This window comes from Nicotiana tabacum, chromosome 7 (genome assembly GCF_000715075.1).
Source record: "Nicotiana tabacum cultivar K326 chromosome 7, ASM71507v2, whole genome shotgun sequence".
Taxonomy (NCBI): Eukaryota; Viridiplantae; Streptophyta; class Magnoliopsida; order Solanales; family Solanaceae; genus Nicotiana; species Nicotiana tabacum.
In genome coordinates this window covers 3,364,951-3,375,383 of record NC_134086.1, presented here as the reverse complement: position 1 = coordinate 3,375,383, position 10,433 = coordinate 3,364,951, and the positions used below count along the sequence as shown (strand labels likewise).

At 37.0% G+C, this 10,433-nt stretch overlaps 1 protein-coding gene across 4 annotated transcripts; it reads left to right on the top strand.

The window, feature by feature from the left end:
• The first annotated feature begins 642 nt into the window (after positions 1–642).
• On the top strand, positions 643–4,805 carry LOC107759796 (putative late blight resistance protein homolog R1B-16). Of its 4 annotated transcripts, none has more exons than XM_075256886.1 (3): positions 643–783; positions 1,975–2,173; positions 2,255–4,805. In XM_075256886.1, the coding sequence occupies exons 2-3, from the start codon at positions 2,100–2,102 to the stop codon at positions 4,668–4,670; spliced, it is 2,490 nt and encodes an 829-aa protein (XP_075112987.1). In that variant the 5' UTR covers positions 643–783; positions 1,975–2,099; the 3' UTR covers positions 4,671–4,805. The 4 variants fall into 4 exon arrangements, with proteins under 4 accessions (XP_075112987.1, XP_075112985.1, XP_075112986.1 ...); XM_075256884.1 differs by having other exon boundaries at positions 2,252–4,805; XM_075256885.1 differs by having other exon boundaries at positions 650–783; positions 1,914–2,173.
• The last annotated feature ends 5,628 nt before the right edge of the window (positions 4,806–10,433 follow it).

Below are 10,433 nucleotides of genomic sequence, written 5' to 3'. Positions count from 1 at the left end.
GACACCGGTAACCGGTTGGCCACTAGCAATTTAGTAATAATTCGAAAAAAACGAGTAACGCTGTTGGTTTTCTTTTAATAAATAAAAAAATGAAGCATCAGTACTAGGCTGATTAATATACATTCAGACAACTAAATGCTTTAACAGCCACTTAGAAATAGAAAATTTGCAGAATAAATATACATTCAGACACCTAAAATATTTTATAGTAGAGCTTTAATAGCCACTTAAAAACAAAAAATCTGCAGAGTAAATATACATTCAGACAACTAATTAAAATATTTCATCCACCATAATTCAAGAGTTAAACAAGTAGAACAAGGACTGACACATTAATAATTTAGCAAATAGAGTCCAATATGAAGAAATAGATAATTAATTGGTATTGAACTAAATCACATTTCTACTTTATATTTCTTGATTATTAATTGGTATTGAACTAAATCATATATTATTAAAAATACTAACCAAATTTAATTGTTACTCGTATTTTCGAGGTAAACAAATACATTAATACGTAAGATTTTTCTACTTTCCGAAAAAAAAAAATTAAACTTATTATTTTTATAAAAGTTTAAAATAAGACCGTCCGCGTAATTTGAATAGACCTCGTCTTTTTCAACTAAAGCAATCAATAGGAATGCAACTCCACATAACAAGTAAGGAAAAAGACTTGAGCAAAGACTTTTAGTCTTCCCCTTCATTTCTATGCCTTAAGTAAACTGGAAAAAGACTTAAAGCAAAGACTTTGATCTTGTCTGCAGCGGCTTTTCTTAGTGCAAGGTGAGATTTTCTCTGCTTATGCCTATGTATGGATCCTTTTTCAAAAATAAAATAAAATCTTTTTAGTCTGACCTATTTCTTGAGCCTGTTTTTTTTTTTTTTTAAATTTAATGTAATGATTTTTATTCTTTTTAAAATCTTTATTAGTCTGATGTTTATGCTTTGCTAATGATTTCGGATTTCGGATTTTAGAAAATGCAATCCGAATTAATATCGGATCTGATTTTAAAGTTTGGATCGGATTTCGGATAGGATCGGATTATTATACCTCAAAGTTGCAAATTCATATGTATATTTTCTTTGTAAAAGAGGCAATACAGTAAGAAAAATTCATGTTTATGCAATTATGAGAGTATTATGGTGCCAATATAGCTAAATCCATCGATTGTAAAGGTAATAACTTAGAGGAAAATGTAAAGGAAGTATTAATTATACGAAATTATAGTTTAGTATTTATACATGCCTTAATAATTTTGCATTTTGGATCAGATCAGATCGGTATTAAAATTATACTAACCCGAATCCGATTAGAAATCCGAAATCTTAATAAACACAATCTGAAATCCGATCCAATCTGAAATTCGAAATTGAACGGATCGATTCGGATTTCGGATATCCGATCCAAATGAACAACCCTAGATAGATGTGATACAAAGTTGGAGGGTTCTCAGCATGTATTAAGAGAGTGAAATGACATTTTTTTATTTATTGAGTGCAATATTGGTAGCTCAGTTAAAAAAGATTTAATCATACAAAACTAGTGGTGATTTATAGAGTGATATAAGTTACTATCTTTTGGAGTAGTAGGATGCTATTGTAGATTATTAATTCAAAAGGATTATACATAAGGTAAAGAATATCACTCAGTTAATGAGCAATAGACCAACTAGCATATTCTTTAATTTTCGAGGAAATATCTTCCGTTAATCAATTAGAATTTGAATAAAAAAAAGAATGGCCTAACAAAGATCTCATAAGTTTTATTATGATTTCCTGTATTACATTTTATTAATCTTCATGAATAAATGTCATATAACAAAAGGATACTCGTAATATGCCATCAATCCATATGTTATGTATATGTGAAAACACCTCGTTAATTTGAAACCATTTTCAAATTGTTTTTGGAGGTTGGGTTGGCATCCCGCTCAATCCAGTTTGAAGTCATCTGAACCTGATACTTTGCTCCAGATTTCACTCGGCTTCTACTTCAAACTCATCATCCTCCATAGTTCACATTCATATAGTGGGACTTTCCAAACAAAGAATTACCTCTTATCCAATTGGTCTTATTTTAATTTGACGTGAAGAATAGAATGTCTTTCAACAACAGGGAAGGGGGAAAGAATAAGTTTCTGTACAGGGACAACATGGGAATCAAGAAGAAAAGGTACTTCATAAGATTTAATTTGAACATTACGCGACAACTCTTTGCCAATCGATCTAACATAGTAATATTTATTTCTAGCAGCCGAAGAGAGACAAAGCTAATTGACATGGAGAGCATTCAGGGTGGTGAAAGATCTCTTGCTCATGCAACTGCTTCTACCAAACATAGTCTTCCATCAATGGAAGAGGAAGTAGTTGGTTTTGAGGATGATGCAAAAAGCATAATTCAACAATTGACTGGAGGAACAAAGGAACTAGACATTATCTCGATTGTTGGAATGCCAGGACTCGGCAAAACCACTTTGGCTAGAAAGGTGTTTAATTATTTTATTGATAATAGATACTTTGACGTTAGAGCATGGTGCTCTATTTCAAAAGAATATAGCTCGACGAAGGTGTTCTCTGAGATTCTTAAACAAGTCATAGGCAGTATGAATGGTATAAGAGATGAAGACATACCTCACGAGTTGCGAAAGAGTCTAATGCGCAAGAGATACCTCATCGTGTTAGACGATATATGGGAAGTTAAGGCATGGGAAGAGTTGCGATTATCTTTCCCACATGGTGAAGATGGAAGCAGAGTAGTGGTAACAACTCGAGATGAACAAGTGGTTAGGCAGCTTAAGCTCCACAGCAATCCATATTTTCTTCGATTTCTCACGGTGGATGAGAGCTGGGAATTACTCCAGAAGAAAGTTTTTCAAGGAGAAATCTGTCCACAAGAGTTACTCGAAGCAGGATTACGAGTTGCCAAAAACTGTAAAGGATTACCACTTGTGATTGTTTTGATTGCTGGAATTATTTCAAAGAAAAGGCAAGCCTCTTTGTGGTTTAAGGTCGCAAATGATTTAAGTTCCCATGCTTTAGAAGAGCAAAGCATGAAGATAATAGAATCAAGTTACGACCATCTGGAAGATCACTTAAAGGCTTGCCTTCTTTACATGGGATTGTTTCCAGAAGACTACAATTTTCCAGTTTCTATTTTACTTAAGTTGTGGATAGCTGAAAATTTTGTACAGAATTCGGATACAGATAACTTGGAGGAAGCATCTAAAAATTTCTTGAATGATCTAGCGAACAAAAGCCTTGTAATGGTTTCTAAAAGGAGAGATAATGGTCAGATAAAGTACTGCACTCTTCATGATGTAGTGCGTGAGTTTTGCTGGAGAAAACTTGCAAAAGAAAAGTTTATGCAGCTCATAATCCCATATAATCCAGACCAATCTTTAGGTGCAACGGAACCTCGGTTATGCATGTATGTTCATAACGATCTGGTCAAGCAGTTGGTGGAGCATGAATATTCATTGGATAAAATTCCAATGTTGGCGGAGTTGAGTGAAGTAGGATCATTTGCTCAATGTCATGGTAGGTCTCTTGAGTTCATTGCTCATCCAAAACTCTATAAATGGGACCTGAGTTTGACAAATCATGTCCTTTTACTTGATTGCATTAGACTTATTCGGGTGTTGGATTTGTTGAATGTCTACTTGGAGGGACGTTTTTGGGCTAGGGCAATGCAAGCAGTAACTCACTTGAGGTATCTTGCAATTCATACCCAACAATTTCGTTTCCCGTGGGTATCACACCTACTCGATCTACAAACTTTGCGGGTGGGGTGGCAACCTATTTCATTAGGAAGTAAGATATCCCCTGCTGGTCTTTGGAAAATGCAGAAGCTAAGGCATGTGGATATCAAGGAAATTAAATTCGCATGGGAAGAGAATGATCGAGCAATTTTCGAAGAATCTTCACAAACTGTGTTACCGAACTTGAAGTCTTTCGGGAAATGCTGTATATATTTGGCTGATATGACTCCGGAGTTCTGGTGGAGATTTCCAAATATTGAACAACTCAAGCTCCACATTTTTGAACCTAAATATCGTGACTTCTCCACACCAGAATTTGATATGCCAAATCTTGAAGAACTCCCACTTCAATCTCTCGAAGTGGGCTTCTCAGACATGCCAGAGACGCATGACTTTGGAATCGGAAGGGGCAGCTGTCTTGTTTTCCCCTCAAATCTAAAGGATTTGTCCATTCATAGCATTATCCTAACAGAAAAAATTGTTTTAAATATTGCAAGACTGCGAAATCTTGAGAGACTCAAACTACGTCGAATACTCTTCAAGGATAAAGATATCAGATGTTGGGATGTAGGTGATTACAAGTTCCCAGCACTCAAATATTTGATCTTAAGGGGTGTTCATATGACCGAATGGCGCTCCTCAGAGGCATCCTTTCCCGTGCTTGAGAAACTGGTTATACGTCGTTGTGAGTATCTTCAAGAGATCCCGTCTAGCTTCGCGGATATCCAAACACTGAAGTTGATCAGATTGAGGGGCTGCATGAAGTCAGTTGAGGATTCAGCCCTAAACATTAAAAAAGAAGTAGAAGATATCACAGGATGTGACTCTCTCCAAGTTCAAGTTGATTTTAAAAATATGCCTCATGGAAGAAAAGATCACGATTTACTAATATTTAAAAATTATGTTGTATAAAATTTTAAATTCTGCTTATTCTGAAGTAATTTCTTTTTGAGGGTATGTGAGGAGAATAGCCGTTTTTGTTTGTTTAATCTATTCACAAAATGATTTTGAGTATGGAATTATTAGATAAGGATAACCAGTTTCATTGCATAAGATTCCAACTTTGGCAGGATGTCACTGCTTGCTCATCCAACATTCTGTCCATGGTATCATTAATTTCTCTTTACTTAACAACTTTAGACTTCAAGATATCCCTTCTAGCTTTGTTGATATCCCAACACTGTAAGTCATTTCAGGATTCAGCTCTGATCATTAAAAAAGAAGTTGAAGAGATCAAAGGATGTGACAGTCTCCAAGCAGAGGCGGACCTATGTTGCATGTAGAGGGGTTACGGGACCCCGTTAGTTTCGGCAAAAACATTGTATATATATGTTATATATATTTGTACATATATATAAGACCCCTTAAATATTTAGTTGTGCCCCTTGAAACAAAAAGGCGGACGGAAGAACTGATTTTGCTGCGTCTTAAAGTCCCTTGTTTGCTGAATGATCTTATTAAAAATAAACTAGAAATTTTAAAGTGCGAAACATGCTTAATCAAACATTTTTCCTTCCCATAACACCCACTTTGCGAAGATCTCTCTTTGTTCGGTGCTTTCTTAATTTCTTTAGAACTTTTTGTTTATACTTGGATGATAAGTCATTATAATCATTAAGTTTTCAAAGAGTTGCATGCCGAATTTTATCGTTAGTGATTAGTATACAGTGGTGCCCCCGCTGTGCTCAAATCCTGAGTCTGCCTCTGTCTCCAAGTTGATGCCCCGTATCGTTAAATAAAAGTGAGACAGTACGGTACACCAAGCTCCCGCTGTGCGCGAAAAGGACGGACCACAAAGGTCCATCATATAGAAAGTTATGCAACTAATGAAGTTAAAATTTATCATGGGAAACAAATTTTAAAGAATCCAGCAGAAACTAGAAAAAACTAAATTATTTTTCCCCACCTATTAACTGTTTATCATCAAAATTCCTTTGTATATGTGTTGAGGAAGAAAATATGTATTACGACAAGTAATTGAACCGTGTGCAAGCTGAAAAATAAATTGGAAAGAATAAATAGCGCGGTAATTGACTTATATAACATAGCAGTACGTTTAATTAACTACCACAGGTCGTGATAGGGTGGTAAGTACTCAACCATTACACAGATACTAAAGGGTAAAAATAAAATTAGCATATACTAATACACACGTTGATATAATCATAAATTTGTATAGCATAACCCACACCTAAAAAAATAAATCATAGCAAAGAATGAATATTGGTTACTAGGCTGTTTCTTATGGACCTATAAAAATTCAGACCAATCGGAATCCGTTTTAAACATTTCTACAAAATCAACATGTATTAATACATACGAAAAAGTTGATATAATCACAAATCATATTGCGGGACCACGAAATGTAAAAATGAACCCAAAATAATGGCGAAGACATGTTAGCCATTGCGTTATTTTCTATGGACATACAAAAATTCAGTGCAGTTGAGTTTGTCAAAAAAGTTTTACAAAATCAACATATACTAATACACATGAAAAAGTTGATATAATAAAAAATTCGTATTGCATGACCCAAAACACAAATAATGAATCTGAAAGTCATGACGAAGCAATGAATATTGGTCACTAGACCATGTTACCTATAAATTTCAGGCCAATCGGAGTCCACCAAAAAAACTATACAAAAATCAGTATTTACTAATATATACAAAAAAGTGGTTGTAATCACAAATTCATACCACAAAACGCCGCAAAATACACCCGAAAGTCATGAAAAAGCAATAAGTATTGGTCATTAGTCCATTTTCTATGAACGTACAAAAGTTCAAATCAATCATAGTCCGTCAAAATAATTCTATAAAATCACCATGTACTAATACACACGAAAAAGTGGATATAATACACAGAAGGTATGGGCACACGAAAATTTGGTCTGATGGCGAAATTCCAGTTTTATGGCCCTAAAAGGCCAAAAAATGAGGAATGGTCATGGTGAGACAGTGAGTATGGTTCATTACGTCATTTTTGATAGCCCAAAAAATTTAAGGTGGTCCAGATCCGGGGGCCCGAGCCTATGCAGAAGGCGAGCTATTGCATTCGAAAATCTTGTCCGGCTGTGGAATTCTAGTTTTACGACCCTAAAACAACAAAAATAAGGAAAGATCATGGCGTGGCAGTGACTATGATTTCTTAGGTTATTTTTGATGGCCCGAAAAATTTTTAGGCGGTTCCTTCTGCATGGGCCCCGACCCATGCAGAAGGCGTGTGCCCATAGCACACGAAAACCTAGAATGCACATAGCATACAAAAATCTAGAAATCATGCAGAATTCCAGTTATATGAAAATAGCATAATAAGGCAGAATTCCAGTTATAGAAGACATAGACAAGAGAGCAATATCATAAACAGCAAAAGGGAAAGACTTGCATTAACCAAATTTGAACTATTACAGGCGGGAGCAGAATCATTATTACTATCCACAATTTCAAAATAAAACAAAAATAAGTGCCAAAAACAAAGGCATCAACAAAGCACACTTAAAATATAGACACTGGAAACTGGACATTGAGAGGACACTCCATTAGGGGACGCTGGAGGAAGAGGGCTTGGAAGAGGAAGCAAGGGTTTGGAGGACAAGATGTGCGAACATTCACGAATATTTTCTCATTGAGCAGTCTTTCTTTTAGGTCCTCCACCTTTTTCCTAAGCTCAACATTCTGCTTTGTCAGGCAGGCAACCACTGAGCTATGAGAATTACTGGAACTAGGTGCCTCTTATAGCTGAATGAGCTGACTCTCAAGAATCGCGTTCCTAGCCTTCAACTTCCGGATCTCCTCTGTGGCACTATTTTGAGCATTTATCAGTTGAGAGATAGTAGATGTTCTTCCAAGTCCTCCGACCTTTTCAATACACTCACACTCCTCAAGAGTGATCTTGGAGAAGGTTTGCTTTTTATTACCCACTTTGGCCTGTCCCAGAGGCACTTTGAAGAATTCGAAGACCTTTGTGAGTAGAGACCCATACGGTAAACCATGGTTTCCATTCTTGAAGTTTGCCACCTTTTACATATGCTCAATCATTATCCCAGGCAGATTGATGGTGGTAAAATTATCCATGGCTTCCATAAGGAGCAGGTCAGCTTTGGAAGTATTAGATCTCCTTTCAGCGTGGGGAAGCAACACTTTGTTAACCATCTCAAAAAGCAATTGATATACTAGAAGGAGTGCTTTCTTATGCACCTGTTCCCCTTGCTGGATTGCCTTATCCTTTACAATGACATTTCTGAAATTTGTAACAGATGACATACCTTTAGTAGGAACACCCAGAATTGATCCCAATACAGCTGAGTCCATCTATATGTCCATCTCATTTACCAACACACAGATTTGATCGTCTTCAACTATGAAGAGGCCGGCATAAAAACTCTGCACCTCCTCCTCATATACTTTTGGAACATTATTTGCAAACAAATGAGTCCATTATTGGAATGTCTCATCCCAGCAAGCTCTACAGTGTCAGAGGCAAATGTGCGGCCCTAAAGTACTTTCTGATTTCTCAACTTCTTTTTCTCAGAACTCACATACTCACCAACTTTTGCTTTCTTGATGGTACCAGGTTCTATATCATCATCCACTATTTTTTTCCAGTGGCTTGCAAATATACTTTGTCTTCTTTATTGACTTTTTATGCATATGTTCACTAGAAGTTTCCACTTCTTCATCATCAAACTCACCACTACTCTTTTTCACTGCCTTATCACTATATTTCTCCACAAATGTTTCACTAGGGGCAGCATCAACACTCTTGGTTGGACTTTTAAAACTTGTAGAAATGTTTCCTTTGGATTGAGAGTGAGAGTGCTTCTACTTCGAGGACTTGTGAGTCAAGGAACTAGGTTCCTCTTCTGCTTCCTCATCAACATCTACCACATGGACGACCTTTTCATGCACAACTTTTCCATCCTTTATCAGCCTTTTCTTTCTTTTACTCCTTTGACATTTCTTGAGAGCAGACTCTAAAGCCTCCTTTTTCTACAACTGTGTAGTAGGTCGCTTAGGGGTTGGCTCTAGATCCACAACTGGCCTACTCCTAGCCATAATAAAACTAGCAATCACCATATCATCTGGGTCTTCTTCACCGTCAGACTTCAGCTCATGCACCACTATATTCAGAGGCTCAACATAGAAGTGGAGAGAAGGATCAGGGTCAATACTGATCTGAGGAGATGACCCCTGCCCTAAAACCTCCACGGAGGGATCATGTCCATCATTTGGGACCCTAGTAGCATCATCTTGTGTCGGTTGTTCAAATGGCACAAGTGCAAGTACTCCCTTTTTGTGGGCTGAGATTCTTCCTCCTGAGAATCATACCCCCTAAACCTTCCTCTACAGCAACCCCTTCTGAAGCTATGGAGAGCATATTGCCTCCCTTTCTTGTGGTTCCATGGAAATTTCAACAGAGGGAGGAGTGATACCTGTAGAATCGCAACCTGTCATGGTTGTCTCAGCCTTTTCATGACTAATCGCTAGATTTTCACTAGAGGGCTCTTCCATATAGAAAGTCTAGTTACCCTGTTCACCCTATTCGACCGGCGAGACTGGAGGAGGACATGCATTCTCAGACTTACTCGGAGTCAACTTCTCATAACCTTGAAAAGAAACAAAATCTGAGTGGGTAGAAGAGGGAGTAGAGTATGGAGGTGACTCTAATTTAGGGTTTGTACTGGTTGTTGTGTTGGGGGAGAAGTCTACCGATGGCGTTCTAACTGGTATGGACTCAATGAGTGTACTGTCGGGTACACTGGGGTTACTTGATTTTCAGACATGGTGAAGTTTTACTCGAAGAGAAAAGACAAAAAAAAGGTTTTGAACTTGGAAGTGAAGGGTTGTGATGTTGATAGACGTATTTATGATAAGGGACCGGTTCTGAAACAACGACAATTTTGCTTGGGGAGTTGGATCGTTCATTGGCAGGTGAGACATTTTGGATGAAAAGATACAACATAAAGAGATTGACATGCTAATGATGTATCATTGTTTTTGTCCATTTTAAATTGTGTATGAGAGAACAAAGAAGCTACTAACCTGTATCAAGAGAATCAGGTTCCTTGACAAGTCTTGCAAGTGAGCTTAACCTCTTTTATTAGTATGTACTATATCAGCTGCTCTATAATTATCAAACGTGTCTACCTGTGATGGTATAGAAATGAGTTAGACTTGGCCAGAAAATACTTTAGCTAATTTTACCAATATATGACTTTCATAGCCAATCATTGGGAACCAGGTCCTCAGTTGGAATTTATCAACCCCAGTGCCAAGCGATTTCTTCTCAAAATGTTCTCTTCTCAGAGCTTTGGTGAAGATGTTTGCAGTTTGATCTTCAGTGCTGCAAAATTTCATACAAATGAACCCTTTTTCAACATTGTCCCCCAAGGTCTTCTAACTGCTGCTTGATCTACAATAGTTGAGCACAATAGAAGGCGACTGCTACATATTCTGCTTCAAAACAGTTTGAGAGTGCCATTGAATTTCGCTTCCTTGTACCCCATGAAACCTAGAGAATGTACCACTCCAGACGTGCGTTTCCTGTCCATCAGATAACCTTCCTAATCAGCATCGACATACCCAATGAGATCAAATTATCACTTGAAGGATAGTTGAGAACCAGGTCTTGTGTTCCTTAAAGATATATCAACATTATTTTAGTAGCCTTCAG

Bases quoted from the DNA above. Each gene is read 5' to 3' on its own strand.
- LOC107759796 (XM_075256884.1), top strand. From the start codon at position 2,100: ATGTCTTTCAACAACAGGGAAGGGGGAAAGAATAAGTTTCTGTACAGG. The intron at 2,174-2,251 runs GTACTTCATAAG...ATTTATTTCTAG, and splicing joins ATGGGAATCAAGAAGAAAAG to CAGCCGAAGAGAGACAAAGC.